The 17,583-nt window shown below is 37.6% G+C and overlaps 1 protein-coding gene across 7 annotated transcripts in view; it reads left to right on the top strand.

Moving 5' to 3' along the window:
- LOC130905156 (transcription factor 4-like) overlaps positions 1-17,033 on the top strand; it is a 356,325-nt gene extending 339,292 nt beyond the window's left edge. For all 7 annotated transcript variants that reach the window (XM_057818269.1, XM_057818267.1, XM_057818270.1 and 4 more), the window contains one exon: positions 8,912-17,033. Coding sequence is in view for 3 of the 7 variants with exons in the window: in XM_057818267.1 (XP_057674250.1) it covers positions 8,912-8,960 (49 nt within the window). In the remaining 4 variants the exon portion in view is untranslated. The remainder of the gene's footprint in view (positions 1-8,911) is intronic.
- Positions 17,034-17,583: the final 550 nt, after the last annotated feature.

A 17,583-nucleotide genomic window follows, 5' to 3' on the forward strand; every position in this document is an offset into this window, starting at 1 on the left:
TTATGCACCAGTATGTTGTTTATTGGATACTGAAAATTTAGTAAGATATCATCGCTTTTGTATGGAAAGCAGTTCAGAAAATGGCATGAAATCAAAAAAGACCAAACTATAAATGTTTACAGAGCTGATGATACAACAGCTGGACAAAAAGAACCAGACATGATTTAGTTTCGGTCTGGTCTGGGTACATTGTAACAACAGATTGGCAGTAAGTGTGATTTTATGTGTGACTGTATTCTGTCATTATTATTAGTTTTGTCTTCTTAATTTTTTTATTTCTGTTTTTTAATTGAGAAACTTTATATGTAGTTCTGTCTTGACTGCGCAACCTAATTTCTCACATAATCTGCAACTAGCAAAAAAAGGGCATGCTAAAACTTAAATTAGGTGGACAGCTCACTTGAGAATGACCATCAATTATAGAGAATTAATACAATTGCAAGTGCATGCTGATCCCTGACCGAGCCCATATCTGTTGTGCCAGATATGCCATAATTTGATTATATATATATTAACTGGCCAAACCTTCAATATTTAAATTGGCTTGTCTTTGTTCATGCTGTGAATAAGTGTAGTAGTGTTTTTTTTTTTTTTTGTTGTGATTATTGTGCATGTGTTTTTTTCGTAACTCTTTTGCACCCCTCCGTATGTATCATATAACCCATAACGGGGGTCAGCAACCCGCAGCTCTAGAGCCGCATGCACCTCTTTAGCAATGCCCTACTGGCTCCCTGGAGCTTTTTCAAAAATGTTTGAAAATGGAAAAAGATGCGCAGGGAAATATTTTTTCTTGTTTTAATATGGTTTCTTTGGGAGGACATACGTGACACAGAAGCCCCTTTCAGACATTCCCTGACTCAGTTTAAATCCTGGGATTTAAGCCTTTATCTCTGAAAGGAATTTCCCGGGTCAACTAACACGGAGATGACACGGACATTAACCGGGTCGTGTCCTACTATAATATCCACGAATTACCTGGCACGTGGCATGTATGAATGCAGTTGTTTGATTCCCGGTTCACAGCGCGAAGGCTGATGATGTAACTATTATGGCGGGCCTATCGTCTTTTCCTATTTCTTCGCAGTAAGAAGAAAAGCGCGAGACAAACATCGCAATTATCAAAATGACAAACTGGAAATAGCAAAATTAAACTACTACTGCTACTGAATCTTACAGCCGAAGAAGAGACAATCCATCGTCCATTTATACAAATGTGTGGTTTATTTTGTTGCCGATGCCAACCAAAAATGACTTAATGTCCGGTTATAAAATCCCGCTCTCCCCACACAGAGAGCGTCGAGTGGCCAACACGGGACAAGTCTTAGGCTATGTCTACACTAGGACCGATAATGGCCTTAAACGTGTAATTAGTTGGACTATACGGCATGTCGGCGACACTAGCTATTATCCGGATTAGTTGTTTTTCCGGATAATGTAGGCCGGTAACATTACCCGCAGCCTAATATGGACTGCTGTCTCCGTACAACAATCGGATACTAAGAAAGTGACGCCATGCCGTCGCCATTTTTGTGCAGCACGACAGCATCATAAACAATGGAGGCGGACGATCACGAAGTGGCATTTCTGCGCCTCTTTTCTTATACACATTTTTCTTGAACCTTCAAACCACATCTCAATAATATGCTTTAATTCAGTGCCCATTTAAACGCACCTTAATCGTAAGTGTGGATAGGTATAAAAAAAAATTGCCAAAATACCCTGGAAAAAATTATCTGTCCTAGTGTAGGTTTAGCCTGAAAGTGTCCAACCTGGGTAATTCCCGGAACATTTCCCCATGTCTGAAAGGCTGACACGGGTAAATCCCTTCTGAAAGGGGCTAATCATTCTTCTAATTCATTGAAACTGTAATGAAGTTAAACTTGAGGCGGCATCATGCAACAGAGTAGTCACGTAGTGCGCCATTCTTTTTCGGATACACTGCAGGGAAAGTAAATATATAATCATGGAGGCCCATTATGTATTTGTAGTCACGTATTTATTGTATTTATGCATTTAGAAATCACTCACAGCAGGGGTACTGAGGATCTTTTTTTAATGTTTTCCATCCAAAAACGCCATACAAGGCGAGCACAATGGCAGTACACACGCATGCTGGATCGTTTACGTACTACCACTAGGCTACTACAAAGACAGCGTTCTTTTTCACCTACAGCATGTGTTGGAGTTTTTGTATTGGGAGTTTAAGCGTCCGTATATTGCAAATCAGTGCAGCTAGACGGCTCAATGACCCGCGAACACATTTGAAAACTAAAAGATCTGATACGCCTCAGTTTAAGACCCCCTTTTCACAACACTAAAATAAATGGCACACAGACAGCCAACAGCGCTTTGCACAGTGGCAGCTGAACAGCAACAACAAACAATAATATCGCTACAATGCAAGCGTGTCTTACCTATTTGATGACACCAAAGGGAGATAGAACTATTATGATAATTATCTTCTTTTTCAGCCAAGAATTTAATTTTACAAAATTTCACTGTTTCTGTAAAGAAAAAAATTGCTATTTCATTTTTGCGCCATGTTAAAACCTCCTCTGTCAACAGTTAACTTTTCCAATTGCGCCATATTCAGTGTGACCCGGTAGCAAGCAAGGTGTCAGGTGGTGACCATGTCATTAACAAACAAAAACTTTTTCAACACATATATTTAATCCCCAAAGTTAAATACTCTATTGTTTCAAATGTTTTATTTATATATGCAGTTTTGTTTTTGGCAGCGCTTTTCATTTTCGTTTTAGTCTTAGTCTTTTGGACGATAATACTTATTAGACTTAGTCATATTTTAGTCATTTCAAAATGTGTTTGCCTTCGTCTAGTTTTTGTTGACGAAAACTCAAGACTAATTTCGTTTAGTTTTAGTCGAAGTTAACTAAAAATGTTTTCGTCTGTAAAATTAAAAAAAGTTTACTCTTTACAAAAATAAAGGTTTCCAACTATTTCAAATGAACATTGACATACGAGCACATATTGTAGCGTCTACAAAGACAACACCAACTTGGTGATAATACACACTCGGCAGGAAAACAGTATATTATTTTCAATTAATTATACCCACCTGGATGCCACGAACTGTATGTAAAAAAAGTTGTCCGAGAGTTTAAGACGACGCTTGCCATTAGCATTAGCCTAATGCTGATATGAGTAAAGCATAGCGTTGAACATGAATGCTATCCTAACGCTGCGAGTTATGTTTAGCGTGTAATGATCACTCAGCATTGACCTTTAAAGGCTCAAGCAACACTGCATATTCTCTCTGGCAAAGATAAGAAAACAAATCTTACCGTGTGTGCAAGCCTGGATACTGGAAGGCAGCAGCACATCACATGAGTGACACAACCAGACACTGCTCCGATGCAGGCTAACTACACATCAGTGTTGTTTTTTGGCAGCCATTTTAGTAGTTTTTGTCTTTTGGACGATAATACTTATTAGTCTTAGTCATATTTTAGTCATTTCAAAATGTGTAATTCTTCTACTAGTTTTTGTTGTCGAAAACTCAGACTAATTTCGTCTAGTTTTAGTCGACGTTAACTCAATACTTTCGCCAGTAAAATTCAAAAGTTGCACTCCAAAAATAAGTAAGGAAAGGTTTCCAATGAACATTGACAGACGAGCACATATTGTAGCATCTAGAACTCTATCACGTGATAATACACACGCAGCAGTAAAACAGTAGGCTATATTATTTTCAATTAGTTATACCCGCCTGGACGCCGTGAACTGTATGTAAAAAAGTTGTTTAGTTTAGGAGGACGCTCGCCGCTAGCAGTAGCCTAATGCTTACATGTACGTGAATGCTATGCTAATGCTACGAGTTACATTTACCACTCAGCACGGACCTTACTAGCCTAAAACAACATTGCATATTCTCTGTCGCCAAGATAAGAAGACAAATCTTACCGTGTGTGTTTCAAAACAAGCAATGGGGAGACTGGAGAGGACACTAGACTAGTGGGTGAGTTTGCGGGTCGCACCACATCACATGAGTGACATAACCAGGCTGGCTGACGACACATACAATGTCACACATTGTGAAAATGCGACGAAAACTATGGCGCATTTTCGTCTCGTTCTCGTCACATCAGACGAAAACAGGTATTATTGTCGTTAAGTTTTAGTCTCCCAAGATACAGTTTTAGCTCGTTATCGTCTCGTCATCATCATAAAAAAAATGTTCGGCGACGAAATAGGCTAGGTGGCTCCGATATTTCCTGACTGTAGCCGACAGCCTATAATCTACGCCCACTTTATGCTACAATAGATATCACAGATTCGGCGGCGTTAGTAAACAGCTGCCATTTTAAAGCAGTAGACTTCTCAGAAAGGCTCTGTTGTAGTGAACCTTCCTAGTGAACCAAGTAACTTTATACCTAAAATATTCCTAAATCAGCAAAATCTCGACTTGAATCTATCTTTAAATGTTGAAACAGTTTTAAAACGTTCACATGTCGAATGTAGACAGAAGGGAACTAATGCAAAAACGGGAGCAATTTTAACAACTTTAACAATTGATTCACAACATTAAATGACTTCCAAACATGTTTGTTTGTTTTTTTTTGTTTTGTTTTTGAAAAGAAAAAAAAACAAAAAAAACCCTAAAAGGTAACACCAGTAACTTTGCCAAGTAACTAATTCCTCTTACATTCAGGTAACCGGGTTACTAACTCAATTCCTTTTTGGAGAAGTAATTTACTGTAACTGTAATTAATTAGTTTTTTATAGTAAGATTAAAAACACTGGTCATAAAGATGAAGTCTGCAGAATGAAAAGTGACGAAAGCAGAGATTTTATACTGCCAATTTGTTTCCGAACACAATTTGCCTGCAACTGTTGCTGATCACTTCTCAGAATTAGCAAAAGAAATGTTCCCTGACTCAAAGAATGCATCGGAAAGTTAATTTTATAAATTGACCTGTTTAATTTATAACTGGACACAATAACGAACTACCTTCAAGTCTAACTGAATTGCGAGCTGAAGTGCCATGAAGTGCAGCCGTCAAAAGACATGACAGAAATTGTCAAAGTGCTACATACAATTTAACAAAAGTCACAGTTAAGTTTTAGTAATCATGATGTAGCTGAAGATATTGTTCTTTGATTAAACCAGGTTATATGTGACAATATTACAAATAAATTCATAATATTTTAAAAATTGAGGGGTTTTTTTTGTTTCATATTGCATGCTATATAAAACGTTGTAAAATTACTCACCAATTTGTAAGGGCATACGTCACTATTTGTAAGATTGCCAATGGCCTCAGGTTGACAAGTATGAAAATGTCACACATTGTGAACATGTGACGAAAAAAATGGCGCATTTTCGTCTCGTTGTCGTCTCTTCAGGCGAAAACTGGCATTAAACTCGTTATGTTTTAGTCTCCCAAAACATGTATGTAGCTCGGTATTGTTTCTTCATCGTCACGAAAAAATTGTTTGTTGACGAAATATATATATATATATATATATATATATATATATATATATATATATATATATATATATATACAGTGCCTTGCAAAAGTATTCGGCCCCCTTGAACCTTGCAACCTTTCGCCACATTTCAGGCTTCAAACATAAAGATATAAAATTTTAATTTTTTTGTCATGAATCAACAACAAGTGGGACACAATCGTGAAGAGGAACAAAATTTATTGGATAATTTAAACTTTTTTAACAAATAAAAAACTGAAAAGTGGGGCGTGCAATATTATTCGGCCCCCTTGCGTTTATACTTTGTAGCGCCACCTTTTGCTCCAATTACAGCTGCAAGTCGCTTGGGGTATGTTTCTATCAGTTTTGCACATCGAGAGACTGACATTCTTGCCCATTCTTCCTTGCAAAACAGCTCGAGCTCAGTGAGGTTGGATGGAGAGTGTTTGTGAACAGCAGTCTTCAGCTCTTTCCACAGATTCTCGATTGGATTCAGGTCTGGACTTTGACTTGGCCATTCTAACACCTGGATACGTTTATTTTTGAACCATTCCATTGTAGATTTGGCTTTATGTTTTGGATCATTGTCCTGTTGGAAGAAAAATCTCCGTCCCAGTCTCAGGTCTTGTGCAGATACCAACAGGTTTTCTTCCAGAATGTTCCTGTATTTGGCTGCATCCATCTTCCCGTCAATTTTAACCATCTTCCCTGTCCCTGCTGAAGAAAAGCAGGCCCAAATCATGATGCTGCCACCACCATGTTTGACAGTGGGGATGGTGTGTTCAGGGTGATGAGCTGTGTTGCTTTTACGCCAAACATATCGTTTTGCATTGTGGCCAAAAAGTTCAATTTTGGTTTCATCTGACCAGAGCACCTTCTTCCACATGTTTGGTGTGTCTCCCAGGTGGCTTGTGGCAAACTTTAAACGAGACTTTTTATGGATATCTTTGAAAAATGGCTTTCTTCTTGCCACTCTTCCATAAAGGCCAGATTTGTGCAGTGTACGACTGATTGTTGTCCTATGGACAGACTCTCCCACCTCAGCTGTAGATCTCTGCAGTTCATCCAGAGTAATCATGGGCCTCTTGGCTGCATCTCCGATCAGTTTTCTCCTTGTTTGAGAAGAAAGTTTGGAAGGACGGCCGGGTCTTGGTAGATTTGCAGTGGTCTGATGCTCCTTCCATTTCAATATGATGGCTTGCACAGTGCTCCTTGAGATGTTTAAAGCTTGGGAAATCTTTTTGTATCCAAATCCGGCTTTAAACTTCTCCACAACAGTATCTCGGACCTGCCTGGTGTGTTCCTTGGTTTTCATAATGCTCTCTGCACTTTAAACAGAACCCTGAGACGATCACAGAGCAGGTGCATTTATACGGAGACGTGATTACACACAGGTGGATTCTATTTATCATCATCGGTCATTTAGGACAACATTGGATCATTCAGAGATCCTCACTGAACTTCTGGAGTGAGTTTGCTGCACTGAAAGTAAAGGGGCCGAATAATATTGCACGCCCCACTTTTCAGTTTTTTATTTGTTAAAAAAGTTTAAATTATTCAATAAATGTTGTTCCACTTCACGATTGTGTCCCACTTGTTGTTGATTCTTGACAAAAAAATTAAATTTCATATCTTTATGTTTGAAGCCTGAAATATGGCGAAAGGTTGCAAGATTCAAGGGGGCCGAATACTTTTGCAAGGCACTGTATATATATATATATATATATATATATATATATATATATATATATATAATTTAAAAAAAGAATCTACAAAAACAATTTTTTTCTCCTCAACACCAGGGGGTGCTGCAGCACCCTCAGTACCCCACTTCCCGCCCCACTGAATATAGCTAATATAGACCCTACTCACCAACATCACAGAATGACGTGTCGCTGTATCCGGCCACCATATTGTCCGTCATTGTTTATCCGTATTCTCAATGGTTTCAATTTGTCGTGCAATTTATAGTGCAATTCATGGAAGCCCCGGTGCTTTCAGACACTGTAAACTCATTGGATGCGTTGCATAAAAGGCGTTATGTGGAAAAGCTTCAGTCTATCCGTTCGCCAGATCCATATTTGATGCCTAAATCGATATTTTTCGACCCGCTGTCTTCGCCCTCTCTGCCTGACATCTGCTACCCTGATATCTACAACTATCTTGTCCACACAAAATCAGCCTATTCTCACGAAAGTTTGAAAAACTTTAAGAGCAGCACTCTAAGCAACATTAGCCCGTGTGACCCTTTACTTCCAATTTTCTAAAATGGCGACAATCAATTAAAAAAAAGTTGACTGCGATGGCCGACGCTTCAAGGATAGGTGGATATTGGACTATTTCTTCAATAAAACACGCAACAACTGTGTCTGCTTCATTTGCAAAGAGACAGTCGCTGTTTTCAAAGAGTTCGATGTGACGCGATAATGATATTACCGAACAAGACACGCTGACATGTACGACAACATTACAGGGAAGCTACGCAGCGAGAAATTATAGCAACTTGAAGCTAGTTTAATTTCACAGGAGCAGTATTTCGCAAGAGCCCGAGTGTTGAAAGAGAACGCCACAAAGACGAGACTGTTGAAATTATGAATTAAAAAAAATAATAAAGTAAATGTGACACACAGAAGGGCTTGCTAAAATTTGTTTAAATATATTGTTCTATGTAAATCAGCCAAGGTAGCCCCCCGCATTTTTACCATACCAAATCTGGCCCCCTTTGCAAAAGGTTTGGACACACCTGTTTAACTGATAATCCGTAGACGAGGCCAGCTTCTTTCACTTGGTACCAGCTAAATATTATTCAAAATGTAATGATGGTGGAAGAAATAAGCATCTTGAATTTGAAACTGTATGTTGTCGGCGATTAGCCTCGCAATGATATTAATTGTGGTTGTCAGCCCAAAACCCTCTAAATATATATTAAATGCATCTTACCAGATATAAAATGACTACTACATAATCTGTGGTGATTGTTTGGTGCCCAGTTTTCTCATCGAATTGCAGCAGTCCATCTCGCTCTCCTCTCCGGGTCTCTCGGATACGGTAGAATTTCAAGTCTCTCCGTCTATCTTCTCTGTTACTGCAACCAACCGCCACACACGCCTTCACCATTATGATTATTAATATTTACGAGCAGAAAAACACGCCATAATAGGAGGAATTTACGTAGCGGTAATGCGTAAACATGACGACCTGACGGACAATATGGCGCGGAGGCGTGGTTGTGACGTCATGTGAGTGGGGTCTATAGAACCATACAGCATGTGTTGCCTTCATTATAAGGCTTATATAAGACTTTTAATTTTTTGCGGCTCCAGACATATTTGTTTTTTGTTATTTGGTCCAATATGTCTCTTTCAACATTTTGGGTTGCTGACCCCTCCCCTATATCCATCAGCTCCATTCTTGATGCTTTAAAGTATGTGAGTGAGAGTACTTCTCTTTCTTTACCCAGGTCCAAGGTGCCAGAGTTCATCAAAATGATGAGTGACCACTTCCTCTGACGGCGTTTCCTTGACATCCAAGCAATCATTCAAACCTATTGTTGCTTCGGCCAGACCAATCAAGATTCTCCGCACCAGTCCGATGGGCCTCAGTGTTTCCTCTCATGTCTTCTAATCCTCCTCTTCAATTTTGCCTATTTCCTCTATCAAGCAAACAAACGGCACAGTCACGGGATGCTTTGCATCTTCAATTGAAGTGAACTTCTACTTCGCGGAGACATCCATTGGCCGATGCAACACGGCTTCTTTTAGGTTGCTGTCTATGGGAGACTTTGTTGTGAAGTTACCGCAATGGGGGAAAAAAAACATGGATTCAACAATCATTTAAGAAATTCTTCTACTTTTACAACTACCACCATTCCCACTTTTAAAGAACATTGGGCTTCTAAATAAGATACGTATGTGTAGTACTGTATATGTATAAATATATAGAAAAACAATGAAAAACAACTGGACACATGCAGTGAGCAGTATAGGGAATAGGGGAGGCAAACAAAACATATCAAATATTTGAAGAGATTTTTCTAGCAACAATGTGCAGCCTCAGCATGTCTCTGACTGAATGGCAAACTTATGCCACACTGTGGATGAAGCTGTGCCTGATGTCAACTGACGATGCAACACAGTCAGATCAATACACACGGAAAAACAACAGAAACACAATAAGATGAACCCTTTTAAAGTTTCTTCCTAGCCACAAGCATTTGCGGTCCAAGTATAGGTCCAAAAGCATTACATTCTTAGGATGCTCGAATCTTTAAAATGGCAATAGTAAAAATACATTTTATCTTTGAAAAATACCTGGCAAAAGGCGAACTCTAAAAATTTTCAGACAGAACTTCAGAATATTCACTATTGTTTCATTCATATATCCATTTAACCATAACATAAACATCCATCTATTTTCTCTACTCCTTATCCTGTTTAGGACAGCAGGTGATCTAAAGGTACAACCTCATGTGGTCACCTGGTAATAACAGTACAATGGTACCTATACTTACGAAATGAATTGGTTCTGGAAATAGTTTCGTAACCTGAAAATTCTGTAAGTGGAGACCCGTTTTCCATGTACAGTGGTATGAAAAAGTATCTGAACCTTTTGGAATTTGTCACATTTCTGCATGAAATCACCATCAAATGTGATCTGATCTTTGTCAAAATCACACAGATGAAAAAAACGGTGTCTGCTTTAAATAAAACAACCCAAACATTTGTAAGTTTTCATATTTTAATGAGGATAGTATGGAAACAATGAGAAAGGCGGAAAAATTAATAAGTGAACCATCACATTTAATATGTTGTAGCCCCCCCTTGGCAGCAATAACTTCAACCAGATGCTTTCTGTAGCTGCAGATCAGTCTGTCACATCGATCAGGACTAATCTTGACCCATTCTTCTCTACAAAACTGCTGTAGTTCAGTCAGATTCCTGGGATGTCTGGCATGAACCGCTGTCTTAAGGTCATGCCACAGCATCTCAATGGGGTCCAACTCTGGACTTTGACTTGGCCACTCCAGAACGTGTATTTTGTTCTTCTGAAAATATTCTGAAGTTGATTTACTTCTGTGTTTTGGATCCTTGTCTTGTTGCAGCATCCATCCTCTTTTTAGCTTCAACTGTCTGACAGACGGCCTCAGGTTTTCCTGCAAAACATCCTGATAGACTTTTAAATTCATTCTTCCATTAATGATTGCAAGTTGTCCATGCCCTGAGGCACCAAAACAACCCCAAATCATATTGCTCCCTCCGCCATGCTTCCTGGCAGGGATGAGGTGTTGATGTTGATGAGCTGTTCCATTTTTCCTCCACACATGACATTGTGTGTTCCTCCCAAACAATTCAACTTTGGTTTCATCAGTCCACAAAATATTTTACCAATACTTCTGTGGAGTGTCCAAGTGCCTTTTTGCGAACATTAAATGAGCAACAATGTTTTTTGTTTTTTTTTTAGACAGCAGTGGCTTCCTCCATGGAGTCCTCCCATGAACACCATTCTTGGCCATACTTTTACATATAGTTGATGTGTTCACAGAGATATTAGACTGTGCCAGTGATTTCTGTAAGTCTTTAGCTGACACTATAGGGTTCTTTTTTACCTCTTTGAGTATTCTGCGCTGAACTCTTGGCGTCATCTTTGGTGGATGGCCACTCCTTGGGAGAGGAGCAACAGTGTCAAACTCTCTCCATTTGTAGACAACTTCTCTGACTGTCGATTGATGAACATCCAGACTCTTGGTAAAAATTGGTTCCAATTGCTATTTGAGTCTCCTTAGGCAGAGGGTTCACTTACTTATTTTTCCTCCTTCTGTCATTGTTTGCATGCTATCCTCATTAAAATATGAAAACCTATAAATGTTTTGGTGGTTTTAGTTAAAGCAGACACTGTTTTTTAATCAGTGTGATTTTAACAAAGATCAGATAACATCTGATGGTGATTTTATGCAGAAATGTGAAAAATTTCAAAAGGATACTTTTACATACCACTGCAAATGCACTAATGCGTTCCAAGCCACCAAACATTCAGACATGAATCTTTTATAATGCATAAAAATGCATCAAAACATGTAACAAATACATGTTACAATTAGATTATTGCGCAATAAACTTAAAAACAGAGTTGTGCATAATGTAAAAAACCAAGAATAGTGTAAAGATTAAAAGTTAACACAACTCATGTAAAGCTGTCGGCACACGAGGGGCGAATAAAGAGGACTCTGGGGTACACACTTACACATACAGTAGAGGTCCCTCTTAGCCAATTGGATGCCAGGAATGCGAGGCAATAGCCATTGGCAGAGCAGCTATAATTATGTTACGTTCAGTAAACTCTGGAAGCTGTGAGTTCCAGCCATATTGTATTTTTGCCTTTCGTTGTCCTGAAATTTCTTTACTAACAAGAGGTAATTTCCCATTGAAATTATGTATATAGAGACGTTCGTAAGTAGAGGTACCACTGCATATCAAACCAGAAGGAAAAATTGGACGGAATGGTTATTTTGCATTGCTGATGCTAAACTATTTGACACTTCATCATAAATGACCTTGATAATACTAAAAGTGAATTATATTAATGACAAATCAACTGAGGGTTAGGGGTAATTAAATCACTGAAATGTATTGCTTAAGTGGGGTAAAAAATAGACAAATCATAAAATAATATTGAGAGTTCTTCTGAATTTGTCAAGAAGTTAGTGTGAATGATCATCACAATCATCATGGCATCGTCAAAAACACCCCAACTTTTATCTTTGCATCAAAGATAGACACAGGATAGGAAAAAAAAAAAGAAATAGGGCTGAGTGACAAAGTGTATTTTATTATGTTGTGCACATTCCACAATCATAACTCAAGCTACTCAACTTTGAGAGCTGAGGAAGTCTGACCAGGAAAAAAATGGACCAACTTCCATTGAGGTTTTAAGAGTTAAAAAGAACATTAAGTCAAAAAGACAAAATGGTAATGCAGCACGGGAAGTATGGATGCATAAATATCTCCTCTTAGTGACTGTTTATTAATAGAACCACTACACTCACCAAAAGCTAAACCAACTCTTGTTGACAAGTATTAACTCTTTCAGTGCCAATGACGATGATAAACGTCCAATCCTGTGGCTCTATGTGAAATTAAATGGATTTATCGCAATAAGCTATTGCTGGTGAAACATTCCCATCGTGAAAGAAAAATCTCGAATTTTGTGCCGTCCAGAGTTACTATGTCTGACTGAATACCCGTGTTCTTTGCAGCAGCCAAAGTCATTGTTCATTAGACACACATAAACAGGGGTGAAAGTGGCTAAAATGTCTTGCTGGAACTCCTTGACATAGCGGTCGCCACGGAGGTAAAAAAAAAAAAAATTCAAACCTCCTAAAACCACAGAAATGTAAAGAAAACAGCTTTCGGCAGTTATATCTGTAACACACAATTAAACACCACAGGTTTTACACAGTGCACTAGACTACTGCATTACACTTACTGTAATAAGGCATACATGAGAAACTGATGTTCATTCAAATTTGTTGTTTTTTCAATTATGTGCAAAATAACAGTCAACAAAATACCCTACAGTAACCCCAATCCAAGTCTTCTAAATTTTATTTTCTCTCGTTTCCTCACATCTAAATGCAAATGAAATGGAATATGTTTTGAAAATAACGCAAACATCGCCTTTTTTTTTTTTTATTATAAAGAAATGAATAGGTTGCCTAACATAGGTAAGTGAACAAAAATAAGTCCAAAGTGCACGTTAACTATTTTGCCTAATGTATGACATTTGAGACAAGCATTTCTTGACCTAATTGCAGTAAAAAGGTTTGTTTTGAACCTTGTACTGTTCAGTCTTGCTTTAATTATATATGTTTTACCACGAGAACTGCATTTAATGCTTAATGTATAATTTATGTTACAAATTAGAGATCATACATACCAATTAATTTAAAAACAAAATTTTTAAATAGATTATATCATAGACTTCATAATGTATTGAGGGGGCACGGGGCCAATTCTTAGGGCGCCTATCTCCGTCAAATTATTGTGAATAAATGCTCAAATCCCTGAATTCTTTATCGATATGGCCTTAAAACAGTCCTGATTTTTGGTTAAAAGCAAAAAAAAAAAAAAAAAAAGTGCAGTTAGCATTTATTTTACTTAAATATTGCGAACTATGAGGCTAGTCAGTAAGGAAATTAGCGGCCGCCATATGTAAACAAGGAGTTTTTTCCGTTGAAAATTCTTTTGAATTAATGCTTGAATCCCCGAATTCTTTATAGATATGGACATATGAGAGTCTCGATTCTGGGTTAAAAGCAAAAAAACGTGCAGTTTGCATTTATTTTACATAAATATTGCAAAGTATAATGCCAATGCTGTAGCGGCTAATTTTTCCCAATGATTTTTTTCACGTTTCAAAATGCATGCATGATACGAAAAATATGATAATTACCTTGAATCCTCGAACAAACCACTCCTGAGATGGTCTTTCCTGTTTATATGTAGTACAAATTTCGTACTTTTTCAATCTAAATCCGGCGCTAGATCGCTGCATGTGACCGACTGCTAATAAATGAAGCGGAGTGTGGGATAGCCCCCTTCGGGAAGGTGTGATGCAGTGAATGGTGAATGTGTCACGTCAATGTATTATGAAGTCTATGACTATATTATGTTTAATGACCACATATAGATTTGAAAATTTGACGCATTGAATGGCGAATGTCTCACGTCAATGTATTATGAAGTCTGTGACTATATTATATTTAATGACCACATATAGATTTGAAAAATTAAAAAAAATAATATCTGAATTTTCTGCTCATTATTTCTGGGGTCAGGCATTGTAGGGTAACATGGAAGATGTTCTGAACTGCCCCATTGGAGCATATAAAATTTTAGAAAATAAGCCTCTTCAACTCTTTTGTTTCTCTTAAAGATCTGATCAATTTTTCGTTGCATTGCCCCTTGTTCTTTTTTTTTTTTGTTGTCCCAGAAACGTGCATTTAAACCAATCAGAGCTAACTATCCATGCTGATCATATATCAGTATGTTAGTCAATTGAACAGACTACAGTCCGGGCAGTGTTGTTATGCGCATGCGGACATAGACGCAAGTCGACTGTCTCATCGGACTCAGATACACATGCTGGGAGAACTCAGTGGAATAAATAAATAAATATCGGTGGAAACGGATGACGCTACACAAGCACTTTATTAGGCTTGTTGTTAACTCTTGTGTATGTAAATCTGACCTTAGTAGATTGTTTACATCTACGAGATGCTTGTGTGGCAGCCTGGCAGTTTTTTTTTTAACATGGAGGTTTGACAGTTGCCGTCATATTTTCCGGATCAAAGCACCGTTCCGCCCCTGAATTTTATACTGGAACGGCGTTCCGGCCCACTTTCACCCCTGCATGTATAGGAGTAAGCTATTCAATTGAGGAAGGCCCAATAGGTCAGGACAGTGTTCCAACTCAATATGCTTCAGCTTTTCAACCATGGTTATGTTTCGGATATTGAAATAATTCACTCCAGAGATTAAGCCTCGCCCATCATACAGCGAATGGTCAGCGTGGAGTGAATGTTACTGTCAACAAAACTGTCTGAACAGTGATTTAAATTACAATAGAAATATTGGCCAGTGCCTGATAACATCAGGTTGCATTGAATGTCGAACAGAGGTTACCACCTAGTTACAGTTTTTGAAATTTTGAATTTTTGAAAGCCAATATGTTTTATTCCAAATCACACTGCTGTCCTCTCTGCTAACCCATGCCTTATGAGCCCTAAAATTGAGGTCGAGCTTCCCCCAAGCCCTAACCCCTAGAATGGTCCCAGAGATGCAATTTGAACATACACACTTCTACCAAAGTGCCTTTTTAGAATTCATATCATTGAAGTTGCCAGAGAAGGACCTGGTCTTTCATAGGATGCAAGCTTAGGGAAACTTGTTGTTTGTCATTAGGTTCTATGCAGTCAGGTTTTTGTACCAGACCTGGGAATTTAAAAAATAAAAAAATAAAAAGTGAAAAAAAATAAATTAAAAAAAATATTTTGGATTAAAAAACAAAACAAACAAAAATAAAGTGTATTTGATGTGCTGTATGCTTATGTGTAACTAGAGCGTGTTCTGACAGACATTTGATTTAGCAAAATGAGCCCTCGCCCCAGTTCTCCATGTCCCTTGGAAGACATCCATTATCCTGAACTCAGCCCAGTTTTCACGGTGAACACGTCTCTTCTTGTAATATAGCTGATCGGCTTTTTATCAATATTTGATGGGCTTTTCCTTGAGCCAATGTAGTCTTCAGTACAACGTGTGTGGTTGTATGTTGTAAAGCGCTTTTTTCTCCTTTTATTTTTTAAAGAAAATAATTTTCTTGTTCATTTTTATTTGTATGTTCTGGTTTACATGTCTATTACCAAAAAAATGTAAAAAAAAAAAAAAAAATGCAATAAAAAATACAATAAAAATTTGAAATGAAAATTTTAAAAAAAATCAACACAATTTGTTATCATTAGTGTTGTTCTCTGACAAGCGTCAATATTGACTCGGTTAAAATCCTAATCAATCAACAAGATGGCACAGAAACTGGAAAATAATCTATTTGAATAGATCGATTTATATATAAATGTACAAAAATATATACGATATATAAGGAGGGTGACATTTTCCTTTTTAATTTTTTTTCTGTTGCAAAATAGTTTGCTTGGGGAGGAATTATTTTTCCACTGACTGAACTGTCAAGGCCCCCCGTGTTACCAATCATGAAATGACTCTGTTATGTCTTATGTTGCTATGACAACCTCTGCCTCTGACTAATATGGCGCCCCGCACAGGACACAATGGCACCAGAGGTCCAACAGCTACATTTACTGCTAGCCATCATGGCAGTAACACACAGACATTGTAAATTGTATTCAACGAAACGGCAAACCGAACCCATATTTTGAAATTGTGTATGTAAAAGTTATATTTTTACATGTAGATGTTGTTATTTGTGTTCTTAGATTTTTTTTTGTTTTGTTTTATTCAGCGTTGTTTTGGGAGGAAAAGTGTGTTCAGAAAAAGTCATATTGAAATCATTGTAAGATAAAAAATTTGCAATTTTTTTTTTTTTAATCATGTTGGAGCTGGTTAGAATAATGATGCTGATAAGATCAAAACTGATTCCAGTATTTGTTCATATCCCCATGCCTCATAATATGTCCATTGTAATTGTATTTTTTGCAGATAAAGGTGTAAATAGTCAGAAAACAATTCCTGTGAGCTTTCAGTGGGGTGAGGACTTGCCTGTGAGATGTGACAATGATGATGATGCTGTTTTTAATAAAATAGTATTTGTCTGGTTACGATAGCCAGTTGCCAACTCTCCATTGTCAGTGGTACACGGTACTGTTGTTGTAGTTGCAGACCCATTGAAGTGGAAATAACATTGTCTGTACTTGCACCAGGTACAACTTATGTCAGAGCCAGCCCATGCCAGGTTTTATTTGGTTGAAAAAGAAATGTGCAAAAATGCATTGTAAAAAAAAAAAAAAATTGGATTATATTCAGACATATTTGTTGCAAAAGAACCTTATTGCATATTGAAAAAAACTGAAGTCTTGACTAAAAAGTGACTTGATATACCCAAAGAAAGATAGATGGGCCTGCTCTGACCCTTGTGCATTTATTTCTTCAAAGATGTAAGTGAAAGTCCCGCAGAACACAATTCAAGTTTTGTAAAACATTGGAGTTTTTTCTATATATATACATACAAATAGAAAAAAAAATGGTCAGCAAACAATCGTATCAGCTGTTTCCCCAAAAATATTTCAAACGTTGTGCAAGGCATTTTTTCGGTTCGCTTTTAATGTTTGCCATTAACAATTGACTCTTGTGTCAAAAGGCCATGCTGCTTTGAATCGGACCTAGGTTGAACGCTAGGGTTGAATCTGTCAGTGTAAAATAAATGTTTTTAAGTAATGTTGTTTTTGAAACATTTAATTTCTTGTTTTCTATTTTGTTTTATGATCATATCATTTCACGTTAGTGTCATTTTGTTACCCCTGCTGCTTCAATTAGCCAATGTGTTTTTATTTCTTCTCCCTCCTTGTTGTACATACACATCTCATTTCGGTGACTGTGCCAAGAG

The sequence above is a fragment of the Corythoichthys intestinalis genome, chromosome 17 (assembly GCF_030265065.1).
Source record: "Corythoichthys intestinalis isolate RoL2023-P3 chromosome 17, ASM3026506v1, whole genome shotgun sequence".
NCBI classification, from domain to species: Eukaryota; Metazoa; Chordata; class Actinopteri; order Syngnathiformes; family Syngnathidae; genus Corythoichthys; species Corythoichthys intestinalis.